Here is a 26460-nt window from a genome sequence, read left to right as displayed (position 1 = left end):
ACCCTTACTCTACTTCAGCTTATTATCAAATTTGTCTATCATTCAGAATATGTACAGTACTGTTTTCTCCGGAAAGATTAATTTAAAATTTAGAGTCTAAAACAGTATCGGACATGTTGTTGCAGGTTAGAAATGATTTGCACTGGTTAGAAATTGTTGCTGTAATGCAGGGTAAGAGTAAATGACTGTACAAAACAAATAACCTTTTTGTAAAAACAAAACTTAAGGAAAGGAAACTTAACAAAACAGAAATAACTTAACAAGAAAACTTAACAAAACAGAAGTATGTCCGGGTGAGCAGATGAATATTTGGTTACGCACACCTGTTCAAGTGGTACGAATACAACCCGATGGTGCTGTACTTATAGAGGTTATAGATGACGAACGCGTTGTCATTTCACTCAGTGTCACACATGACTCAGAGTGAAGCATTTTCAGCCTTTCCTCCAGTCAGCGTCACTCTTACAAAATCTCTCATTATGGCTGAAAATATCGAGATTACCTTACCAAGCAATCCGATTGGTACATTATTCAGGCGGCATAAGGTCATATGAGGTCATAAAATCGTGCTTAATACGGCACGCCGAAAAAAGCGGCAGCAATTTAAATACATCGAGTAAAATGATTTTTTGGCAAACAGATTTCTGCAAGTGCGGATGAATAGGTTACGGGACCTCGTGAACGTAAATAATATTGTTTGACACATTTACCTGTCAGTTTATACGGGATATTGCACATTCGCTTGAAAAAAATAATAAAGAAGAAACCCTTTTTACTGATTTCTTCTCAGCAGTTTAAAGAACCGAGGCCGTACGATCAGACAGTGATGTGTCACATGGCGCGAAAACATGACGTAATGCCATGACAATCTCGGGCAATTATACCGCTTTGATCTCCACTTCAGATGCCGTGATGCCGACACACTTCTTTTAGCTCTGTGAGAGGGTTTTAATTGATAATGAAAACAAGGCCAATTAACAACAGAATAATTACCGATAATTGATGGGTTTTTTTTTTCGCTTTAAACACGGGTGGGTTGATGATGATTATGGACATATTATTTTGTCCACGTCGCCTCGGACTGTGATAATAGGCTACATTTACTTGATAATAGTGCTTAAAAAAAGAACATACCGACCTACCGACCCTACTTTTTTTGACCACCAGAAACACAACATTTTTGGGGGTGGGTGGAGTGGGAGTGGGGGGCTAACCAGCCAGATCCATTATTGCAGTTAAATTTGAACAGCTACACTATATTTTAAAGGCCCTGACTAAAAAGTAAGTTTTAGAAGGGTAGTGCAAATTTGAACCCAATGCCTGGCATATAACTAGATACTGGTATATGTCTTACTTTTTTTCTACAGTTTTCTCCCATAATTTCTGTCTGCTAGTTACTTGAATATTGCAAGATGTTATCCACTTACGTTTGCTTAGCCTGCACATGGATAGTGTGGGTAGTTTAGTTGCCTACACTTTAAATAACTGAGTGTTGAATCAAGCATAAACTAAAATACATCATATTTTTTAAACAAAATGATTTCGGGCAATTAAAAATGTTTTCGGGCAAGTGGTTTTCTTAACTTACTTGCCTGAAATGACAAGTGCTGAAAAAAAATTAAGGCGAAGACTGTAATATATTTTTCTCTTTTCCAAAACGGGACTACCAGAAACCTGATCGGGCTACTTGATTTCACAAGTTGGTAGCCCTGCTGGCTACCAGCAAAAGTAGGTTAAGATCGAGGCCTGTTTAAGTACAGAGATAAGCTTCTAATCAACAGAGAGGAAATAACAAACTGTGTGTAGAGAAGTGTTGATATTGTCCTGCAATGTTGCCTTCTTATGCTGTGCTAATTCTATTACAGAAGCTATATATGTCAGTGATGGAGAAAGCTTCATTTATCAAAGAGGTATGCTTCATCTCCCGAGGGAAACACAGTGTTTGCTATAAGCTGAATTATGCCTTAACATGAAGGAGACAGACAGAGCATAAACGAAGAAATTCCACAATTGTCTTATCTTGAGAGATATATGTCTCCTTTAGTTGTGAACGGACAAAAGGTTCCATTTAATCTTACATTGTTTTCTGTCCCAGGAGATCCGTTTTAAAAGGCTGCTTGACTATAACATGACAGTATCAATTTCTAGGCGATGGTTTAATATGTTCTGGTGTTTTGTCATGTTTCTGGGATAGGAGAGAGAATACTATTTTCTCAAATGTTGATATTGGCCCCAATGAATTTCTATGGAGACTGATAAATTAGAATGATAAATTAGAATTACATTGTCAGTAATTGATAATAGGTTTGTAGATTAGTAGAAATAATTTGACAGGAGAGTTTGAGCTTTTCTGTGTGAGCCTGAACTTGTTATGATAATGTTCAGACTACTTTTAAGCAGGTACACAATATGAGCTGTGCCATGGGAAAACCAACATAGTGGCTTTGTGACCAGCATGGATCCAGACCAGCTTGCGCATCCGTGCAGTCTGGTCAGGATCCATGCTGTTCACTAAAAGTTTCTCTAATTGCAGTAGTCTTTGAAAGCGAACAGCATAGATCCTGACCAGACTGCGCGGATGCGCAGGCTGGTCTGGATCCATGCTGGTCGCAAATCCATTATGTTGGTTTTCTCACGGCATGGCTCATATAAAGGTGACATCTCTTTGCCAGATTCTAATCAATTCTAATTCTAAATCTTAAAATATTCATTATTTCAAGGGTTTTGATCTTTGCAGTTTTTGTGCAGTTTACTTCAAATAAGAAACATGCGGAAATCTGAAACAAACATCTGTAAACAGAAATGAAGGCATGTACTAACCACACACACACATAAACAACAACATTAAGTTTCGATTTAGAATAAAATCATTTGCTGGCAAAGAAACAGAATAAGATGAAACTGTAAAGGTTTTTATCTGCTCTTATGTATAAAATGAAAGCATTACTCTGTGAATAAACTGTGACCTTGTAAAGTTTGAAAATTATAAGCTTAACTGGTCAGCAGATTGGTGCACTTTTAGGACAATTTGATATATTTAGAAATAATAAGTTCCCAAGTGTGGTTTGTCGTAGAATAACCTGTGTTTTTCGTTCTTATGCGTAAGAATATATCAAGAAGGCCATAGGCCTGAGTGATATATTGTTTCGCATAAGAACGAAAACTTAGGGTTATTCTATGATAAATCACACTTCGGAACTTGTTATTTCGATTCTTACACAACATACTAGTATCAACAGTGTTAGAAAAAATGGTAACTACTTTTTACGACCGTGCTACACACCTGGATCAGATGACGTCATTGCACACGAGTGGTTTGTTGCAGAATAACCCGAGATAGATTTTGCTCTACATGTATGTAGGTTATTGGCTGGTCGTGTTAGAATGCATGTTAAACATTTTTCGGATGTTTGTTTCATAATATCAGACTATATATAAAAAAACATATCTTATTTCTTTAGCTCACATTGAACAAGATTTTGTATAAGTGGATGGTCCAGCAATCATCTTCCTACGTCTGTCGATCTGCATAAATTTTTTTAGTTAAACATGACTTCTCCTGAAACCACTGGTCAGAATTACACCAAACTTAGTCTGTAGTATCCTTGTATGGTCTCTCTGAATTGGCCCCTTTTTGGGGCTGCAAATATCCTTTAAAAGATTTCTTCTCACTAACCACTATCTTCACCAAACTTAATCTGAAGCATTCTTATATGGACCTCTCTCAAAACTATTCAAATAGTTCCACTCGGATCCTTTTCAGGTCTGGTAGCTCTCAAGTTTGTTTCAAATGCTTCTGCTTGGCCCCTTGTAGGGGCCACCAGAGATAAAAATTTAAAAAACCCTTCTAAATGATCTCTTCTCATGGAATGCTTGATGGTTCAGTATAAAGCTTGGTCTGAAGCATCCTTATGTTGTCTTCTGGCAGTTGTTCAAATGGTTCCGTTTGGCCACACTTAGCAACCACACCCTTGGAAGATCTTCACTAAACTTGGTCTGTATTATCCTAGGATGGACCTTCCTCAGTTTTATTCAAATATTTCTGCTTGACTGCATATAAGAGTTGCCAGAAATAGAAAATAGATCTTCAAAAAAACTTCTGAGGAACCACTGGATGGATCTTCACCAAACTTGATCTGTAGCACTCTTTTTTGTTCCTCTGTCAAGTTTGTTGAAATGGTTTAATACCATGGAGGCTGTCGTAACTGCTTGTAAATTGTTCAATGAATCGCTAAATGGATGTTAACCAAACATGGTTAGAAGCAATATGTCAAAAGGTAGGGTCCTCTTCAGGTGAGCGATTTAGACCCATTTCCAGGTCTTGTTTTAGTTTAACCATAATTTGTAGTCAATAAAAGAAAAGTGTTTTTGAAATATGAGCCAAGCTTTAACAAGTTTTAATAGATATTTTGCATGTTTGTATAATTCAGGGAATAAAATACAGCATTTGATGATTGCTTTATTGGGAGAAGTATCATGCAGCTGTTGTAATTTATTAGTCAATTTTAAATGCTCAGTGATATATTTACATTGTTTGCAGTAACTCACCTTGCAGGATAGAGTAGGTATAAGGAGCATCTGCTGTGCAGGAACATCCTGGAATTTAAATGATAATAGTGCTATTGTAATTTTAACTGCAGCTTACATAACAACTGACTTATAATTGCTTCATAATAAATCCATTACAGTGGAACCCTTTTAACAGGAACTTCTGAAAACTGGAAACACTCTAAACAGAGCAGTTGTAATGGTCCAGAATAATTTCTGTAAGAAATAACCTCTATATGCCAGGAACCTCTCAAAACTTTAAGTTTGGTATCAAGGCATACCAAGGGAGCAAGACAGTCTGGCTGCTTAAAAGGCAGGTTTCTGCTTGTGAAAAGTTGAAATTAAAACAAAAGTCAGTTTGGGAAGCTCAGGGAAGTTAGCTGACTGGTTACTCAAAACAAGTGCCTCTTTAATATAGATGGCTGCAAAGGCAAATTCAGCGGCATTTAAGAAACAATTTACAAAAGTTGAGCTGCGCCATGAGAAAACCAACATAGTGCATTTGCAACCAGCATGGATCCAGACCAGCCTGCACATCCGCACAGTCTGGTCAGGATCCATGCTGTTTGCTTTCAAAGCCTATTGCAATTAGAGAAACTGTTAGTGAACAGCATGGATCCTGACCAGACTGCGCGGATGCGCAGGCTGGTCTGGATCCATGCTGGTCGCAAATGCACTATGTTGATTTTCTCATGGCGTGGCTATAATGTATTTAAGAATGTTTTAATTATTGAATTGGTTTTTACAATTCAGTGCAAAAATTTGATGCACATAGAAGTGGACTACTTCTATATTTTTTTACAATCAATTTCTATTTGATTTTTGATTGAAGAGTACTGAACTATGGCTGGATCGGGAATACAAATAGTTATTGTCTTCTTCTTCCATTGAAAAAGTCTAGTGGCCTGTTTACTAAGAGAAGTGTGTCCTTTTGTCAGAATTTTGTTTATAGTAATATATTTGTTCTACTTGTACTGTATATGAAAAGCTAGACTACATCATTTTAGTCTGATAATTTATCATCGTATGATATTTTCATTTCAGATTCCGAACTGGTCCTGGTGTAATTCCGGAACATGTGCCAAAAGATACAGAGAACCTGTTGCTCATACTGAATGGCCGGGAACCAGATAAAGTTCAGTTTGCTGAAACCTGGCTCAAATCCCTGCATAATCTGTCTCAGCTGCGTAATGTTGGCCTGGTGTTGCTAGGCAACGAACAGTGCAATAATTCCTGGCTTCACAATTACATGCACTATAATGGCGGACTGGTGAAATTTGTGTTCTTGGTGTACGACAGTCCTGAAATAGACAACGTAAATTTCTACCAATGGCCATTAGGGGTTGCCACGTAAGTAATATACAATTATGATGGACAGTTATCAGGCATTAAATTCAGTTAATTTATTTATTTTTAGCTTGATTATCAAGAATTATGTCTTTCCCCCCCCCCCCCCCCCCCAAAGGGGAGACGTATTGTTTTTGCCCTGTCCGTCCGTCACATTTCATTTCCGATCAATAACTAGAGAATCATTTGACCTAGAACCTTCAAACTTCATAGGGTGGTAGGGCTGCTGGAGTAGACATCCCCTATTGTTTTTGGAGTCACTCCATCAAAGGTCAAGGTCACAGGGGCCTGAACATTGAAAACCATTTCTGATCAATAACTTGAGAAGCGCTTGATCCAGAATGTTGAAACTTCATAGGATGATTGGTCATGCAAAGTAGATGGTCCCTATTGATTTTGGGGTCACTATTAAAAGTCAAGGTCACAGGGGCCAGAACATGGAAAACTGTTTCCAGTCAGTAACTTGAGAACCACTTGACCCAGAATGTTAAAACTTCATAGGATGATTGGACATACAGAGAAGATGACCCCAGTTGATTTTGGGATCACTCTATTAAAGGTCAAGGTCATGGGGGCCTGAACATGGAAAACCATTTCTGATCAATAACTTGAGAAGCACTTGACCCAGAATGTTTAATCTTCATAGGATGATTGAACATGCAGAGTAGATGACCCCTATTGATTTTGGGGTCAGTCTATTAAAGGTCAAGGTCACAGAGGCCTGGTCATGTAAAATCATTTCAGGACAGTAACTTGAGAACCACTTGACCCAGAATTTTGAAACTTCATAGGATGATTGGACATACAGAGTAGATGACCTCTATTGATTTTGCGATCAATCTATTAAAGGTCAAGGTTAAAGCAGACAGAAAATGGAAATCCATTTTTTGTCAATAACTTGAGAACCATTTGACCTAGAACCTTCAAACTTCATAGGGTGTTAGGACTTACAAAGAAGATGCATGGCCCCTATTGTTTTTTAGGTCACTCCATCAAAGGTCAAGGTCACATGGGGCTGAACATAGAAAACTCTTTCCAAATAACTTGAGAACCACTTGACATAGAATTTTTAAACTTAACAGGGTGATTGGACATGCAGAGTAGACGACCCCTATTGATTTTGGGGTCACTTGATCAAAGGTCAAAGTCACAGGAGCCTGAACAATAACTTGAGAACCACCAGGCCCAGAATGTTTAAAGTTAGTGGGATGACTGGACATGCCAAATAGATGATCCCTATTGCAGCCAACCATCAGTGTCTCTTTGACTTTTGCTCCTGTCCCCTATTGACTTCTTGCCTATACAGCTATGCATTGGGGAAGACATTCACCTTTTTACAAAAGCATCTTCTAGTTATTTTAGTAATTGCTTTGAGAAAACATAGCTTAAGATACAATGTAAGGAAGTTTTAGCTTGGCCCTAGCTGGGTTTCAAAACCATGAACTTCTATTTAGTTATGGCAACAGGCATAACTGAATCATTGTTGATGCTGCCTTAAACTATGTCAGCATGTGCCTTTCAGCCTACCAGAACTGTTGATTATAAAACCTTTCTACTGGCAATCAATCATGTTTATAATACAATTATATTGTTCTTAAGTGCATATAATTAAGCAATGCTTACAGACCCTTAATACATTGTATAGACCAGAATAGATTGGTAAGACAATTACAGGTTCTAAATTACTGGTTTGCAATTTCTCTCCTTAAATAATTAATGAAGAAGTCAATTGCACTTTTCGCAGCACCATTGATGTATGTAGATGCACATGACGAAGCCACTTTATGTTATTATATTGAATAACTTTCACATATTTCAGAGTTACCAAAAGAGTAAGTCAGTGTCAATGTTTAGTTTATATATATTATTAAATGGCATTTATTAGTTAATTTTGCAGTGCCTTAAGAAGACTTGATTTTGAGGAATAAAAAAACTGACTAATAAAATCACCTTTTACAAGACATTTTGCGTTTTATTCATACATGTATGTACAGTGCTGTAAACTGCTTTTACCTTTTCTCTACTGAAAGTACTCACCAGAATTACATCAAACTCAGTCTTAGTGTTGACCTCAGTTTTTTTCAGATGGTTCCAACTCACTGTCTGCATTACAGGGCCACTAGAGCAAAAACAACAACAAAAACCCCAGCTAATAACCCGCTTGATGGATTGTATCATACTTTTTCTGAATTATCCTTTAATGGAAGTTTCTTCTTTGTTCACATTTTGTTCCCTACACTGCAAAACATTGGAAAACCTTGATAGGACTTCTTCTCATGAAACACTTAGTGAATATTCACCAAACTTTTTGGTAAGAAACTTGCTTGTTCTGATGTTTCTCAGGTTTGTTCAAAAGTTAAAATTCCCTGGACTGCACTAAAGGGGCCACAGTTAATAACTGAAAAACCTTTAAACAACATCCCCTCATTAACTGCATGATGAATGTTCACCAAAGTTGGTTGAAAACATAGTTGCCTCATATTTCTCAAGTTGATGAAATTGGTTCTTCTTGACGGCATTAATGGGGCTGCTAGAGCTAAAAATTGACAAAAACATTTAACCCTTACCAACCTAAATTTCTATAATGAACTTGTCTATCTTTTGATTTGGACAGAACTATTATCTGTTTAAAGGGGTGCTTACCAAATAAGATACTGACTGAATGGCAAACAGTGCAGTCCATGATTAGCCTGCACATCTGTGCAGGCTGATCTTGGTCACCACTGGTCCCAAAGGCAGAATGACTTGCCGCCAGCAGGCTTTTTCTTATGAACAGCTTGATTGAAGATCACCAATCTTCTTGGTTTACCGCCGTGATAGCCTAGTAGTAGAGCGTCCGCTTCAAGTGCAGGAGGTTGTGGGTTCAATCTTCGGCTGCTTCATACCAAAGACATGAAAAAAAGGTACCAGTAGCTCCCTTGCTTGGCGCTCAGCATTAAAAGGGAAACTGGCCTCTTCTCTCATACCCTCGTGGCAATGGATTCCATCAGGAATGAGGTGTCGAGAGTTATTAATATAAGTTGTAGAACTTGCTTCACTATCAACCTAAAATAAATTATGTATAAACTAATCCTCAGTAGTAAGGTCAAAATGTTTATTTCCAGAACATTTCTATACAGTCATATATAATGTTTATAGCCACAAACTTATCTATAAGTTATATATTATGTTTATTTCTAGATGCATTTCTGTATAGTCATATCGTATGTTTATTTTCAAATACATTTCTGTACAGTCATATCATTACATTTCAATCTTCTGTATATTCAAATCCAGTGTTTATTTCCAGATACATTTCAATACATTTTCTGTATATTCATATCCAGTGTTTATTTCCAGATACATTTCAATACATTTTCTGTATATTCATATCCAGTGTTTATTTCCAGATACATTTCCATACATTTTCTGTATATTCATCCAGTGTTTATTTCCAGATACATTTCCATACATTTTCTGTTTAGTCATATCTAATGTTTATTTCCAGGTATGTTACTGTATGAAGTTGCATTTCATCTTTATTTTCAGATACATTCCTATACAGTCATATTTTATGTTTATTTCCAGGTCATATCTTGTTGATTTCCAGCCACAAGTCTATACAGTCATATCTTGTTTATTTTCAGCCACAAGTCTATACAGTCTTATCTTGTTTATTTCCAGCCACAAGTCTGTACAGTCATAAATGTTTATTTCCAGACACAGGTCTGTGCATTCATATCCTGTTGATTTCCAGAAACAAGTCTGTGCAGTCATACCTTGTTTTATTTCCGAACACAAGTCTGTAAATCATATCTTGTTGATTTCCAGAAACAAGTCTGTACTGACATAAATTGTTTAAGACTCAAGCCTGTACATTCATATCTTGTTTATTTTCAACTACAAGTCTATATAGTCATATTTTGTTTATTTCCAGACATAAGCCTGTACAGTCATATCTTGTTTATTTCCAGACTCAAGTCTATACAGTCATATCTTGTTTATTTCAGACACAAGTTTATACAGTCATATCTTGTTTATTTCCAGACACAGGTCTATACAGTCATATCTTGTTTATTTCCAGACACAAGTCTATACCGTCATATATCTTGTTTATTTCCAGACACAAGTCTGTACAGTCATATCTCATCTATTTCCGGACACAAGTCTATACAGTCATATATCTTGTTTATTTCCAGATACAAGTCTATACAGTCATATACCTTGTTTATTTCTGGACACAAGTCTATATAGTCATATATCTTGTTTATTTCCAGGTACAGAGACTTTCCAACTGTAGACAGCTCCAAGCTACCTGTACATATCCGTAGACAATATTCCTGCAACTTTTTTGGGACCATTTACAAAAATTCATCACGAGAAACTTTAATGAAAATTTTAGAGGGAGATTTCTTCAGAGAAAAATGTTTGATCAAGGCTAGAAGACAGTAAGTGTAGGCTGAGGTTTATGAGTTGTCACAAGTGCTTGAAGCAGATTCAGTTATATTTGCGTCTGCTATTTTGGATAAAAGTTTTAGTACCTTGATAGTGGCAAGGGGATATAGTTTTACTTGTATCCTTTAGTCCATGTCTGTGTGTGTGCATGCATGCGTATGTATAGAAAATCAGGTCCCTGAAAGAACTTTATGGTACATGATAGGATTTAGAATGAAGTTGGTACAAGTTTTATATATGACCAACATAACAAGATGATGTTTTGCAGAGTTCGTTGCATTCTGTCCTGAACTTGGTAATTCATTTTGGAATTTCAAAATATCTTTGCACAAATTATAACCATAGATGATATGTCACAAGCAAGATCCATGTCTAAAGCCCAAAGGTCAAGGTCACAGTTTAAAACTAAACTTAAAACATTCTATTGTAAAAGTACTATTAATCACAGAACTCACACATTTTTGTCTGTACATTACATAATAGGGAGGATATGGAGGGGGTGAGCATTTGAATCATTTGGACACATTCTTTGTTTAATTGTCTTAGACCAAGTGTCTCATCTTAGATTTTCATGAAGTATGCCTTTCCTTGTTCTTTTTGTAGGAAGACTGCTTGTGTTTTTTTTTTCATATTATAAAGCTTGCAAGTCCTTACTCATACTGTGAGAACTGATTTGATTCTTAATTTTGCCTTCCCTGTTTTCACACCATTGAACCACAAAATATTTCTCAAATTTTGGCACTGGAAGTGATAATGGCAAAATTACTTGAAAACACACAGCCTATGTTTTATACCACTAAGCTTAGACTGTTAAATTGTCAACAAATTACGTTGCATGTTGAAGTCATATTGTGGTGTTAGGTAACTTGAAGCATTAACACACTGCTGTTATATTTGAAAAATGATACCGAACCGATGTTCTAAGATTTAGCTCGACTATTTGAATATTAAAGCTGTCAATGTGACAAATATTTTACATGTGAGCAGGTTGCTCAGTTGCTCAGAAACTACTGTACAGATGTTTTCATACTCCCTTCGCATCATGAATTGTACCTTTCTAGAAAAGTACCATAACTTGAGCTTACATTTTGTCACAACTATGTTCCTTTTTAACCTAGAAATTTGGTGAATGTTTTGGATGTAAATGGGTTTCCTAAGGGTTTCCTAGAACGACTTGACCAGATGCTTTTAAATCTTACACAAATCTTCAGCATAATGACATTACCTAACAGGACAGGTTTTTATGCCCCCGAAGGGAGGCATATAGTTTTTGAACCGTCCGCCCGTCTGTCAGTCTGTCGGTCTGTCGGTCTGTCCGCAATTTTCGTGTCCAGTCCATATCTTTGTCATCGATGGATGGATTTTCAAATAACTTGGCATGAATGTGTACCACAATAAGATGACGTGTCGCGCGCAAGACCCAGGTCCGTAGCTCAAAGATCAAGGTCACACTTAGACATTAAAGGATAGTGCATTGATGGGCGTGTCCGGTCCATATCTTTGTCATCGATGGATGGATTTTCAAATAACTTGGCATGAATGTGTACCACAGTAAGACGACGTGTCGCGCGCAAGACCCAGGTCCGTAGCTCAAAGGTCAAGGTCACACTTAGACATTAAAGGATAGTGCATTGATGGGCGTGTCCGGTCCATATCTTTGTCATCGATGGATGGATTTTCAAATAACTTGGCATGAATATGTACCACAGTAAGACGACGTGTCGCGCGCAAGACCCAGGTCCGTAGCTAAAAGGTCAAGGTCACACTTAGACATTAAAGGATAGTGCATTGATGGGCCTGTCCGGTCCATATCTTTGTCAACCATGGATGGATTTTCAAATAACTTGGCATGAATGTGTACCACAGTAAGACGACGTGTCGCGCGCAAGACCCAGGTCTGTAGCTCAAAGGTCAAGGTCACACTTAGACGTTAAAGGTCATTTTTCATGATAGTGCATTGATGGGCGTGTCCTGTCCATATCTTTGTCATTCATGCATGGATTTTAAAATAACTACGCATGCATGTGTGTCACAGTAAGACGACGTGTCGCACGCAAGACCCAGCTCCGTAGGTCAAAGGTCCTAAACTCTAACATCGGCCATAACTACTCATTCAAAGTGCCATCGGGGGCATATGTCATCCTATGGAGACAGCTCTTGTTTTTTTTAACTCTGACATACATTTAATGAATATAAAAAATATAAAGCCCCATTAACTTAAAAAAAAAGTTTGCTGAAAGATTTGCAAGTTGGTAATTTTCTCAGAAACTACTTTATATAAGTTTTTGATATCATGAGATGACATCAAAGAGGTTTTAAACTCAGGCTTGCTTGCTGCTTTATAAAGGTTTGTCAGGCACTGTAATGGACTGAATGCTTTTAAACTCTCCACAAACCATTACCACCCTGAGCCAGCTTCCAAAATTCTGACTTTCATTTTCTGTATTATGTCCCATCTTAAGTAGCAGGGTACACTTCGAATTTTGGCCCCTGTCAATATTTTTTATAATTAGAACTTCGTGATTTTGGATGTCTGTAAATTAAGGTGAGAGATAATGATTGTTGATTCTTTAGAAAATTTATACACATGTAAAATTCTGATGTCAGTTGTAAAACTAACTGCTGGTAGCTTTGTATGAATCAATGAGGCACCTTTTCGCAGAAAATTCAAATCATGGAAGGGTTCTGTGCTTTTTGATTGATACTTAGGAACATTTTCGCTATTTTGTGAAAAAAATCGAGCTGGATGGGCCCCCATTCCGTTTGTATCTTGAAGTTCAGTAAGGACTATTAAATTGATAAATGCAATAAAATTGGGCATTGTTCTTGCAGCGGGATCATTGCAGGCTGTTCAAAAAGTGCAAAATTGATGATTTTGGCATGATATTTTTCATGGATGGTGTAAAACTTTCGTTTTGATAACTTTCTTTATTCTTGTATGAGAATCCTGATCTTGCCATTAATTAAAAGCACAAAACATGCACACAATTTATAAAATGGCCACACTGATTCTGCTCATAAGGGAAGTGCAATATTGCGACTCGTGACATGTAAGACTGTCCGTGCCCAAAATTTTCGAATCCAAGTGTACCCTGCTACCTTAAGTTAAAAAGACTTTGGGAAAGCTAAGTTGTGTTAGATATTATCTAAGAGAGGTAACTCAGTGTTGATTTCACCTTTTAATTTTGACAGAATTATTTTCAGGACAAACGTGGAAGAAGTCCATTCGGCATGAATGTAACATACTAATTTTGTTATTATCAAAACTTGTAAAGATGACATTTATTTCAGGTGGTTGCCCCTGGAGACAGACGAGACAAGGGAGCAGTTCATACAAGCATTATCTCAGAGCGATCTCACACTAAACCCGGTTGGTGTAAACACGGAGTGCTACAGAATATACGAGGCTATAACATATGGTTCCATTCCAGTTGTGGAGGACATCATGACCCCTGGCAATTGTGGGAAATCTAAAAACTCAAATACATTTCCTTTGCGTCTGCTCAAAGAAATGGATGCACCAATTATTTATATCAAAGACTGGTCAGAATTGACTAAAATTTTAGAAAATGAGAAAAAGTTGCGACATAGTGAAGTAGTGAAAAGGAGGAGAAATATATTACTATGGTATGAAAGTTTTAAATCTAAAATGCGACAAAAACTGATTGGAGCTATTAACAGACATTTCTTTGGCCTAAACAGATAATGTTAATAGAAGTTAGATTTATTTAGTTTTATTTTTGTAATAAAATCTCAGTTAAGTGTGATTCAAGTTTGTACAAGAGTTTGTATATTGAAAATCTCTCATCTATACTCAAAACTGAGTCAGTCTGTATGTGATTATTTTATAGTTCTATTTATTTATTAATATTTTTATTTTAATTCATAAATTCTATAAAATAAAACTAAAAAACACTGAGTTTCAAGTTCGGTTAGTAAGGTTGTAAGTTTTCTAAATAAAACTCATTCATATGACTTGTAATTTGATTTAGAGATGGATGATTTGATTGTAAGTTATAGCTATTCTTATTTTACATGTCCATACATGTCATACGTCCCGGATTGTCCGGGATTGTCCCGGAAATCACATACTCGTCCCGGTGTCCCGGACAGTGTTGAAATGTCCCGGAAAATTAAAAATACAGAAAAACAAAAATAACCCCCCAAAAAACTAGTTTTTTTGCCGATAAATTGTTGAATTTTACATGAATAAAACACAATAAACAGTCACCGGTGTCACATTGTTTATTCCTAATCATCCGATAATCAGTTTCATGCCCTCGAGCGGGACACATGTTGAAAGCTAGCTCCGATCACCACTCATATTGTGCACTGCGATCTTTTGATGACCCAGATTAATTTACAGTCAGCTATTTTGATGACCCTGATTATGAATTGACAAAATTATGCAATCAATAACAGTTTTATGATAATTTAATATTAGGAACAATAGCCGAAAATCTCGTTGTTGTTAGCACGTAGGCAGTGAAGCTACATGTAGCCTTGATTGGAAGAAATGGCTGATAACGGTCAATTAAACGATAAATATTTTAAAAGGTTGTAATCTTTCAAAATGATGATTGATTGTCACACATATTCTAAATTAAACTTTTGACTACTGAATGCCTTTGCCGGCCGATCCTTGAAAATTGACCCAACCTGAAATATTTTATATCGATTTTATCTACAAGATTTATTTATTTCCTTTAAGGATACCATTTTATTAATGATTAGGTAAACTTTTAAGCTTTAAAAAGATACCAAATAAGCTGGATTCTAAATCACGATGACCAGGTTAACTCTTCGTATATAGCAAGTCTCCCAATTCAGTTCACCTCGGGAACGCAACCAATTCACGTGCCGAACTATAGACGTAAATTACCCTATTTACCTCCCATAGAAAGCTAAACGACATTTGCAACAAATTATTCCTAAGCGAGGGAACAATGTTTATCTCTGGAAACTGCATATAATTTTATGATATTTATGCATGAAACAGACGAATACTAATGTCACGGTGTATGTCCCGGACAAAGGGTAAAAATCCCGGAAATTTTAACTCAGAATCCCGGAAAGGTCCGGAAAAATTATGGCATGTATGTACATGTCTGTTAAGGTGCTGTTAATATCATTACAATGATTGTCATGCTTGCTTGTAAATTCAGTATTTCTCTAACGTATCTAGGCATATGTACAGTTAACACATTTGTTCCCTTGGAAAAGCAGAAATGCAGAGGGTTTGTTATAAGAATTGGATATCCTTCAAGTGGTGAACTGCAGATGCGGTATTTTCATGAATGGCACAGTTGCCTATTGTAGACAAAGTGAATTTGGCTAACGTCTCCTATACTTTAAACAGCATTAAAGTGTTTTCACATTAGTGTAATGCCAAGATTATGTAAAGGCTATCTTTCACTTCCATGTGATAAATATGTTCTATGTGCTTGATGGAGTGTATATCAAAATCCCCTTGATCAAAATCCCCTCCACTGAAAAATGACTGGGTGTTACAAAATCCCCTTCACACATTTGCAGGGGGTATCATAATCCCCTCTGTGATTAACATTATAGATATATAGATGTCAGTGCTACAAATTATATTATGTTTGCTAAAGGCATTTTATTTACATGCTTTATGCAATAGACTTTTAAGTTGTATATAGTTGTATTTGAACTTGATGAAATAAGTAAAAATCACAGAGGGGATTATGATACCCCCTGCAAAAGTATGAAGGGGATTTTGTAACACCCTGTCATTTTTCAGTGGAGGGGATTTTGATCAAGGGGATTTTGATTGTCTCCCTGCTATGGTATATGTGATAAATACGTATTTTTCATAACATAGGTATCTTTTTAGCTCACCTTAGCCAGAAGCTCATGGTGACCTTTTGTGACCGCTCAGTGTCCGTCGTCAGTCGTGCGTCCGTCAACATTTTCTAAAAAAATCTCCTTGAAAACCACTGGGCAGAATTACACCAAACTTAAATGGTCGTTTGGTGGTCCCCTTTCAAAATTGTTCAAAGAATTTAATTCCATGCAGAACTCTGGTTGCCATGGCAACCGAAAGGAAAAACTTTAAAATCTTCTTGTTCAAAACCGAAAGGCATAGAGCCTTGATATTTGGCATATGACATCATCTTATGGTCCTTTATCAAGATTGTTCAAATTGTGCCTCTTGGGTGAAAAGAGGCCCCACCCCGGGGGTCACAAGTTTTACATAGACTTACATAGTAGACGTGCAGGCTGATCTTGGTCTGCACTGGTCGCAAAGGCAGAATAATATTAACTTGCCGCCAGCAGGCTAAAGGCTAAATAGTATTGAAAGTCTTATGAATGTTTCTAATATTGCCTACCATTATAATTCAGTAAACCAGTGTAAAATAAGAAATAAGAAGTTACAAACCTTTCAGCTCCTTAATAATACAATTAAAAGGTCATGACCCTGAATCAAAGTGTTACAGAATAGCATTCTGTGATAGCTATACATAACTGCCATTCCTTATACAGGTATATGCCATGTATTACACATAGACTTGCATGCATTTCAAACTTTCATGATTAGAAACAGTCTTGTCTTTGAACATTGTAACATGTGTTACTTAAATTTATATACTGTTAATCGTGATTACCTAAAACACTAAGCTATTATTTTCATTTTTTTTCATCAGTTTTTCTTTTGTTTTATCATTGATCTTGATGGAACATCAGAAAAATATTTGTATGTTAAACATAATGTAATTTTGATAAATATTTAATAGAAGAGAAAATTAAGACAGGAAAATGTATTATCTTGCTGAATAATGTAATTTTCATGAATGCTGGTGAAATATAAAAATTGCTGTAGTGTTTACAAAAATTAGAAGATAAAAGATGATCAAGAAAACACATTGCTATTAGTTTCGAATTTTGCGTTCTTATTTGAAATGTACGACAAATTATGAAAATTTCTTCATCATAATAATACTACATTTAAAGATATTGGGTAACTGTAATAAACGTGATTATGTCTCCCACCACACAGTGGTGTGGGAGACGTATTGATTTACTCCTGTCTGTCTGTCTGTGTGTGTCTGTCTGTCACAAAGCTTGTCCGCACTCTTTAAGTCGAACATTTCTCATCCAATCTTCACCAAACTTGAACAAAATATGTTTGCCAATAAGTCCTCGGCCAAGTTCGATAACTAGCCAAATTGGCCCAGGCACTTGGGAATTATGGCCTTTAAAACTTGCGTTTGATAATCAAAGCACTGAAAGTCTGATAAGGCAGTTGAGGTCTTGGTGTTTGGTTGACTCATGTACTACTATTCAGATGATTAGGCAGTTGTGGGAGACGTGCGCTTTTCTCAAAAGCAGCTCTAGCTGATAACATGTTTTTCAGTGAATTATCAAAATACTAGAGTGAAATATATTTGATATTTTCAGTGAAGAATATCAAATATATTTTTCTCTCTGGTAAGAAATTATAAAAATGGGTAAATTTTGTTAAGACATGAAATAAAAAGAAAATATGTTCGTTTTAAATGTAAGATTAAAATATCTTCCATGCATGAACACCATAATCTTACATTTTCACTTATGGCTTTGCCACTCATGAAAATATTACATCTGGTGATCAATTGTGAAAGATATTACAATCTTACAGTGAAACAAACAAATATCCTTTATATGTTCTTGCTCCAAATATACAGAAATATGTGTATATGTAAAAAAAATGAATTCATTGAAAACACTGAAAGTTGTTTTTAGGAGAAATGTTTCAATTTGCATTTTATTTAATTGAGACTTTCTGACTCAAGAGGCAATTTTTTATACATTTTTTGTCAGTGAAATAGTACAAGACTGATTGAATTCACTTTTAGTTTTAAATTAATGAATGTCTGTTCTTGAGAGGTTGTTGTATAAGATGTATATTCATTTGACAGGAATATGCTGAGAGCCAAGTGCCAAATAGTTGTAACTAAGTATTGATAAGGTGTCCGCAGCTCAGCTAGGACTTTGTGGGGTTTGAATCACACTATTTCACAACTACATACCCCAGCACTGGATATGTAGGACCAACACATGAAAATGTCATAATTAATGTTATTATTTTGTGATTATTATTTATATGAGCTGCACCATGAGAAAACCAACATAGTGCATTTGCGACCAACATGGATCCAGACCAGCCTGCGCAGGCTAGTCTGGATCCATGCTGGTCGCAAACGCACTATGTTGGTTTTCTCATGGCGTGGCTCATATGATATTTCTGTTTTGTTAATTTTTGTTCTACAAGTATCTTTTACAGACTTAGATTTTTATACTTTGTGTTCAAGGTTGTGACTTTTATGGAATATGAATTATAATTATGCATGTTTTACGGGTTGAGATGAATTTAAAACTTCTTGATAAATTTACATCAGATTCCAAAAATATAAAAATTTAGAATAGACTTGCCCTCTCTTGAAGAATTTGTGTAAATTACTGTTTTGTGACTCATTAGCCATTAAACACGTATTGTATGGCATTGAGGTCCATACACATGTTTATAGACTTGAAAGTGAAGCCAAAAATCTTTAATGATTCATAATTCGTAATATCCTTTTCTGTCTTGCTGTCCAGTAACTTGCATATTGACCTAGATGTCATGTGATACTTGTTATATTATACAAAATAGATATTGTGTTTTATCATATTGTTTAAGGTATGGAGAAGTTTTTATTTCTCCACCTTGGATTGTAGAACTGGTTCTGTCTTTTTACGAAGGCTTCAACAATCATAAAATAAAATCATAATAGTCATAGTTATGACAATCTTCATAATGATGCTGAAAATAGCATCTGTGTCACTTTTTGGATTTGAAATTTACCAACTTCAGGACACTTTGGTATAATAGTTTAATGCCATTGCTCGGTATTTGCCACGAGTGCAGGAAATTGCTTTACTTTATTATTTTGTCTTCATGTCATTTGCTGTAACTGTTAGATAATCAGATTTATTCATTCATTCTCAATTGAATGGTCTTCCAGTCTGTTATTGGTAGTGACTGGTTTGATTTCACTTAATGTTAGTTGTTGTAACATGTTAGTATTAAAAGACTAGTTGTACTGTTTTCACAGTTATTGATCTGGCTCTATGTTCACAAAACATTTTCAGTCTCAGCTGAATTTTAGACTGAAAATTTGTTAGCTAATTTTACTAGAACATGTATATTTAGTTTGATTCATATATATATTTAGTTACACTTAGCTCGGAGGAAGAGTAGGTATATTGTTTGGCTGATGTCAGTCTGTCTATCTGTCTGTTTGTAGATTACCTGTATTGTTTTGGGGTCATGATGTCACAGGAACCTTGTGGTTTCTGATCAATAATAGGAGATTGCTTTGGCCTATGACCACTAAATTGTACAGCATGTTTGTCTATGGTCATTGTAATTGGGTCATCAAGTCTAAGGTCAATGTTACAGCATACCTGAGACTGAAAATAACACACACAAGTACCTCCTGACCACCGGAGAGGAGCTTATGTTCTTTATAGTTTAGTTCTTTACTTGGTTTTAAAGTCAGTAATAGTGCTGGTTATAGAAAATAGTATCAGATTGTATATGTAGTTATGAATCCACTGTATAGGGGTTTAGGAAATGCACCAAATAGGTAGGATACATGGCTTGTAGGGAAATGCACAGCAGGTTACCCCTTTTATGATTTAAATTAAACACATGCATTACATGGTAAATATACAACAATGTAAAATGTTTAATAAAAAAACATAGATTGGCTATATCTAAGTGTATCATTATTAAGTGTGAAATGAAACAGCAGGAATGAAACTGAATCATACAACGAAACATAGTGAATGTAAAATACCTTCCAGTCTTAAATAATAGTTGAATTTAGAAACTGTGCATCTCTTTTTTTTAAAGTAAAATCTTACCTGCAGATTACTATGGTCAGTTTTAATTTTATACAGATAGTTACAAAATGATGGAGGAGGTGAAAGGGTCATCATCTGCCATTAAAATCTGGAAGGGTGATAAAGAATTGTTAAACTGTAGCATCTGAAACAGAATATATCAGCTATGGAATGCAGATTGCACTGGTCATTGTTATTGTAGAATAATGCTTCATTTATGGTTTAGAATTAGAAATTTCCTGTTTTTAGCTCACCTGTCACAAAGTGACAAGGTGAGCTTTTGTGATCGCGCGGTGTCCGTCGTCCGTGCGTGCGTGCGTGCGTCCGTAAACTTTTGCTTGTGACCACTCTAGAGGTCACATTTTTCATGGGATCTTTATGAAAGTTGGTCAGAATGTTCATTTTGATGATATCTAGGTCAAGTTCGAAACTGGGTCACGTGCCATCAATAACTAGGTCAGTAGGTCTAAAAATAGAAAAACCTTGTGACCTCTCTAGAGGCCATATATTTCACAAGATCTTCATGAAAATTGGTCAGAATGTTCACCTTGATGATATCTAGGTCAAGTTTGAAACTGGGTCACGTGCCCTCAAAAACTAGGTCAGTAGGTCTAAAAATAGAAAAACCTTGTGACCTCTCTAGAGGCCATATATTTCACAAGATCTTCATGAAAATTGGTCAGAACGTTCACCTTGATGATATCTAGGTCAAGTTAGAAAGTGGGTCACGTGCCATCAAAAACTAGGTCAGTAGGTCAAATAATAGAAAAACCTTGTGACCTCTCTAAAGGCCATATTTTTCATGGGATCTGTATGAAAGTTGGTCTGAATGTTCATCTTGATGATATCTAGGTCAAGTTCGAAACTGGGTCATGTGCAGTCAAAAACTAGGTCAGTAGGTCTAAAAATAGAAAAACCTTGTGACCTCTCTAGAGGCCATATATTTCATGAGATCTTCATGAAAATTGGTCAGAATGTTCACCTTGATAATATCTAGGTCAAGTTTGAAAGTGGGTCACGTGCCTTCAAAAAGCAGGTCAGTAGGTCAGATAATGAAAAAACGTTGTGACCTCTCTAGAGGCCATATTTGTACCCCCCGACAACAAAGTTGTAAGGGGGGGTATACTGGTTTCAGGTTGTCTGTCTGTCTGTCCGTCTGTCCGTAGACGCAATCTTGTGCGCACCATCTCTCCTTATCCCCTTGACAGAATTTAATGAAACTTCACACAAGTGATCAGTAACAACAGTAGTTGTGCATGGGGCACGTTAGGTTCTTTTAGAAAAAAAAATTCCAGAGTTATGGGACTTTGTTTTTTTGTTACTATACTATATACATAGACACAATCTTGTGCGCACCATCTCTCCTTATCCCCTTGACAGAATTTAATGAAACTTCACACAAATGATCAGTACCAACAGTAGTTGTGCATGGGGCATGTTAGGTTCTTTTAGAAAAAAAAAATTCCAGAGTTATGGGACTTTGTTTTTTTGTTACTATACTATATACATAGACACAATCTTGTGCGCACCATCTCTCCTCATCCCCTTGACAGAATTTAATAAAACTTCACACAAGTGATCAGTAACAACAGTAGTTGTGCATGGGGCATGTTAGGTTCTTTCAGAAAAAGAAAATTGCATAGTTATGGGACTTTGTTTTTTTGTTAGCTCACCTGTCACAAAGTGACAAGGTGAGCTTTTGTGATCGCGCGGTGTCCGTCGTCCGTCGTCCGTCCGTGCGTCCGTCCGTGCGTGCGTCCGTAAACTTTTGCTTGTGACCACTCTAGAGGCCATATATTTCACAAGATCTTCATGAAAATTGGTTAGAATGTTCACCTTGATGATATCTAGGTCAAGTTCGAAACTGGGTCACGTGGGGTCAAACACTAGGTCAGTAGGTCTAAAAATAGAAAAACCTTGTGACCTCTCTAGAGGCCATATTTTTCATGAGATCTTCATGAATATTGGTCAGAATGTTCACCTTGATGATATCTAGGTCAAGTTCGAAACTGGGTCACGTAGGGTCAAAAACTAGGTCATAAGGTCTAAAAATAGAAAAACCTTGTGACCTCTCTAGAGGCCATATTTCTCAATGCATCTTCATGAAAATTGGTCAGAATGTTCATCTTGATGATATCTAGGTCAAGTTCGAAACTGGGTCACGTGGGGTTAAAAACTAGGTCAGTAGATCTAAAAATAGAAAAACCTTGTGACCTCTCTAGAGGCCATATTTTTCATGAGATCTTCATGAATATTGGTCAGAATGTTCACCTTGATGATATCTAGGTCAAGTTCGAAACTGGGTCATTTGGGGTCAAAAACTAGGTCAGTAGATCTAAAAATAGAAAAACCTTGTTACCTCTCTAGTGGCCATATTTCTCAATGGATCTTCATGAAAATTAGTCAGAATATTCACCTTGATGATATCTAGGTCAGGTTCGAAACTGGGTCATGTGCGGTCAAAAACTAGGTCAGTAGGTCTAAAAATAGGAAAACCTTGTGACCTCTCTAGAGGCGATATTTTTCAATGGATCTTCATGAAAATTGGTCAGAATGTTTACCTTGAAGATCTCTAGGTCAAGTTCGAAACTGGGTCACGTGGGGTTAAAAACTAGGTCAGTAGATGTAAAAATAGAAAAACCTTGTGACCTCTCTAGAGGCCATATTTTTCATGAGATCTTCATGAATATTGGTCAGAATGTTCACCTTGATAATATCTAGGTCAAGTTCGGAACTGGGTCACGTAGGGTCAAAAACTAGGTCATAAGGTCTAAAAATAGAAAAACCTTGTGACCTCTCTAGAGGCCATATTTCTCAATGCATCTTCATGAAAATTGGTCAGAATGTTCATCTTGATGATATCTAGGTCAAGTTCGAAACTGGGTCACGTGGGGTTAAAAACTAGGTCAGTAGATCTAAAATAGAAAAACCTTGTGACCTCTCTAGAGGCCATATTTTTCATGAGATCTTCATGAATATTGGTCAGAATGTTCACCTTGATGATATCTAGGTCAAGTTCGAAACTGGGTCAGTGGGGTCAAAAACTAGGTCAGTAGATCTAAAAATAGAAAAACCTTGTTACCTCTCTAGTGGCCATATTTCTCAATGGATCTTTATGAAAATTAGTCAGAATATTCACCTTGATGATATCTAGGTCAGGTTCGAAACTGGGTCATGTGCGGTCAAAAACTAGGTCAGTAGGTCTAAAAATAGGAAAACCTTGTGACCTCTCTAGAGGCGATATTTTTCAATGGATCTTCATGAAAATTGGTCAGAATGTTTACCTTGAAGATATCTAGGTCAAGTTCGAAACTGGGTCACGTGGGGTTAAAAACTAGGTCAGTAGATCTAAAAATAGAAAAACCTTGTGACCTTTCTAGAGGCCATATTTTTCATGAGATCTTCATGAATATTGGTCAGAATGTTCATCTTGATGATATCTAGGTCAAGTTCGAAACTGGGTCACGTGGGGTCAAAAACTAGGTCAGTAGGTCTAAAAATAGAAAAACCTTGTGACCTCTCTAGAGGCCATATTTCTCAATGCATCTTCATGAAAATTGGTGAGAATGTTCAGCTTGTTGATATCTAGGTCAGGTTCGTAATTGGGTCATGTGCGGTCAAAAACTAGGTCAGTAGGTCGAAAAATAGAAAAACCTTGTGACCTCTCTAGAGGCCATATTTTTCACGAGATCTTTATGAAAATTGGTGAGAATGTTCACCTTGATGATATCTAGGTCAAGTTTAAAAGTGGGTCACGTGCCTTCAAAAACTAGGTCATTAGGTTGAATAATAGAAAAACCTTGTGACCTCTCTAGACGCCATATTTTTCAATGGATCTTCATGAAAATTGGTCAGAATTTTTTATCTTGATGATATCTAGGTCACATGTGCTCAAAAACTAGGTCACTATGTCAAATAATAGAAATAACGATGTCATACTCAGTTGAACACTGGGTCATGTGGAGATAAGTGAGCGATTCAGGACCATCATGGTCCTCTTGTTACTATACTATATACATAGACACAATCTTGTGCGCACCATCTCTCCTCATCCTCTTGACACAATTTAATGAAACTTTCACACAAGTGATCAGTAACAACAGTAGTTGTGCATGGGGCATGTTAGGTTCTTTCAGCGACAAAAATTGCAGAGTTATTGGACTTTGTTTCTTGTTAACATACTATGTACATACAGTCTGCATATGCAATTTTGCGCGTGCCTAATCTACCAAACCCTTGCACACAATTTAATGAAACTTCACACAAGTGATCAGTACCAACCCTAGTTGTGCATGGTGCATGTTACATTCTTTTAGATATATATTCTGCATAGTTATGGGACTTTGTTTTGTTTTTTGTTACTATACTGTATACATACAGTCTATATATACATACAGTCCACATAATTATGCAATCTTGTGTGCGTCAAATTGCAATGTACTGTGTCGGTGCATGCGGGGGGGGGGGGGGGGGATACATTCATCACCTTTAGTGATAGCTCTAGTTTTCATGGGATCTGTATGAAAGTTGGTCTGAATGTTTATCTTGATGATATATAGGTCAAGTTTGAAACTGGGTCAACTGCGATCAAAAACTAGGTCAGTAGGTCTTAAAATAGAAAAACCTTGTGACCTCTCTAGAGGCCATACCCTTGAATGGATCTTCATGAAAATTGGTCAGAATGTTCACCTTGATGATTTCTAGGTCAAGTTTGAAACTGGGTCACGTGCCTTAAAAAACTAGATCAGTAGGTCAAATAATAAAAAAACCTTGTGACCTCTCTAGAGGCCATACTTTTCATGGGATCTGTATGAAAGTTGGTCTGAATGTTCATCTTGATGATATCTAGGTCAAGTTTGAAACTGGGTCAACTGTGGTCAAAAACTAGGTCAGTAGGTCTAAAATTATTAAAATCTTTTGACCTCTCTAGAGGCCATATTTTTCAATGGATCTTCATGAAAATTGATCTGAATGTTCACCTTGATGATATCTATGTCAGTTTCGAAACTGGGTCACGTGCGGTCAAAAACTAGGCCAGTAGGTATAAAAATAGAAAAGCCTTGTGACCTCTTTAGAGGCCGTATTTTTCATGAGATCTTCATCAAAATTACTGAGAATGTTCACCTTGATGATATCTAGGTAAAGTTCAAAACAGGGTCACGTACCTTCGAAAACTAGGTCAATAGGTCAAATAATAGAAAAACCTTGTGACCTCTCTAGAGACCATATTTTTCAATGGATCTTCATGAAAATTGGTCAGAATTTTTATCTTGATAATATCTAGGTCAAGTTCGAAACTGGGTCACATGAGCTCAAAAACTAGGTCACTATGTCAAATAATAGAAAAAACGACGTCATACTCAAAACTGGGTCATGTGGGAAGAGGTGAGCGATTCAGGACCATCATAGTCCTCTTGTTATGTTCATAATTTGAGCCATGCCATGAGAAAACCAACATAGTGGGTTTGCGACCAGCATGGATCCAGACCAGCCTGCGCATCCACGCAGTCTGGTCAGAATCCATGCTGTTCGCTTTTAAAGCCTATTGGAATTGGAGAAACTGTTAGCGAACAGCATGGATCCTGACCAGACTGCGCGGATGCGCAGGCTGGTCTGGATCCATGCTGGTCGCAAACCCACTATGTTGGTTTTCTCATGGCACGGCTCATTTTCATTTCTTTGCTACTTTTACAATAATGTTGTTGTATTACAGTGTTGTTCAAGTTTTGTTTATGTATTATATAGTTATTTATAGTTTAGTTTTTAGTACAAGACAGTCTTTCACATCGTATGTAGTTCATTTCACATTATGATTGTATTGTTGTTGATTTTTAATGAAATTGATTATGGAATAATCTTTCTAGCAGAAGTAGGTTTCATATTTTTCATGGGTAAATTGCCATATCAGTATACAAGATGAAAATAAAAGTTGAACATACACAGTGTTTGCGATTTTTATTTTGTGTAAGCCAATGGGGATCATTAGTCAGTTTCTTCCCTTGATTGTGTCCGAGAAGTAACTTGGTTCTTCCTCTGTTTTATCATTGACTTCTTTTTAGCTCACCTGTCACATAGTGACAGGGTGAGCTTTTGTGATTGCCCTTCGTCCGTCGTCTGTCGTCCGTCCGTCCACAATTTCTTGTCTGCTCGATAGTGGTTTCATTTATGATTTTATTTAAACCAAACTTGCACACAACTTGTATCACCATAAGATCTTGGTTCCTTTCTTGAACTGGTCAG

At 36.5% G+C, this 26460-nt stretch overlaps 1 protein-coding gene across 1 annotated transcript; it reads left to right on the top strand.

The window, feature by feature from the left end:
- Positions 1-5587: 5587 nt before the first annotated feature.
- LOC128547708 (ribitol-5-phosphate xylosyltransferase 1-like) lies at positions 5588-26158 on the top strand (the record flags this gene model as incomplete). The annotated part of the gene is made up of 3 exons (XM_053520809.1): positions 5588-5898; positions 10152-10322; positions 13621-26158. Coding segments are annotated over 3 exons (897 nt in total), but the record flags the coding sequence as incomplete, so codon positions are not given.
- Positions 26159-26460: the final 302 nt, after the last annotated feature.

This window comes from Mercenaria mercenaria, chromosome 13, assembly GCF_021730395.1.
Source record: "Mercenaria mercenaria strain notata chromosome 13, MADL_Memer_1, whole genome shotgun sequence".
Taxonomy (NCBI): Eukaryota; Metazoa; Mollusca; class Bivalvia; order Venerida; family Veneridae; genus Mercenaria; species Mercenaria mercenaria.
The sequence above is the reverse complement of the archived record's forward strand: the minus strand, read 5'-3'. Positions and strand labels throughout refer to the sequence as shown.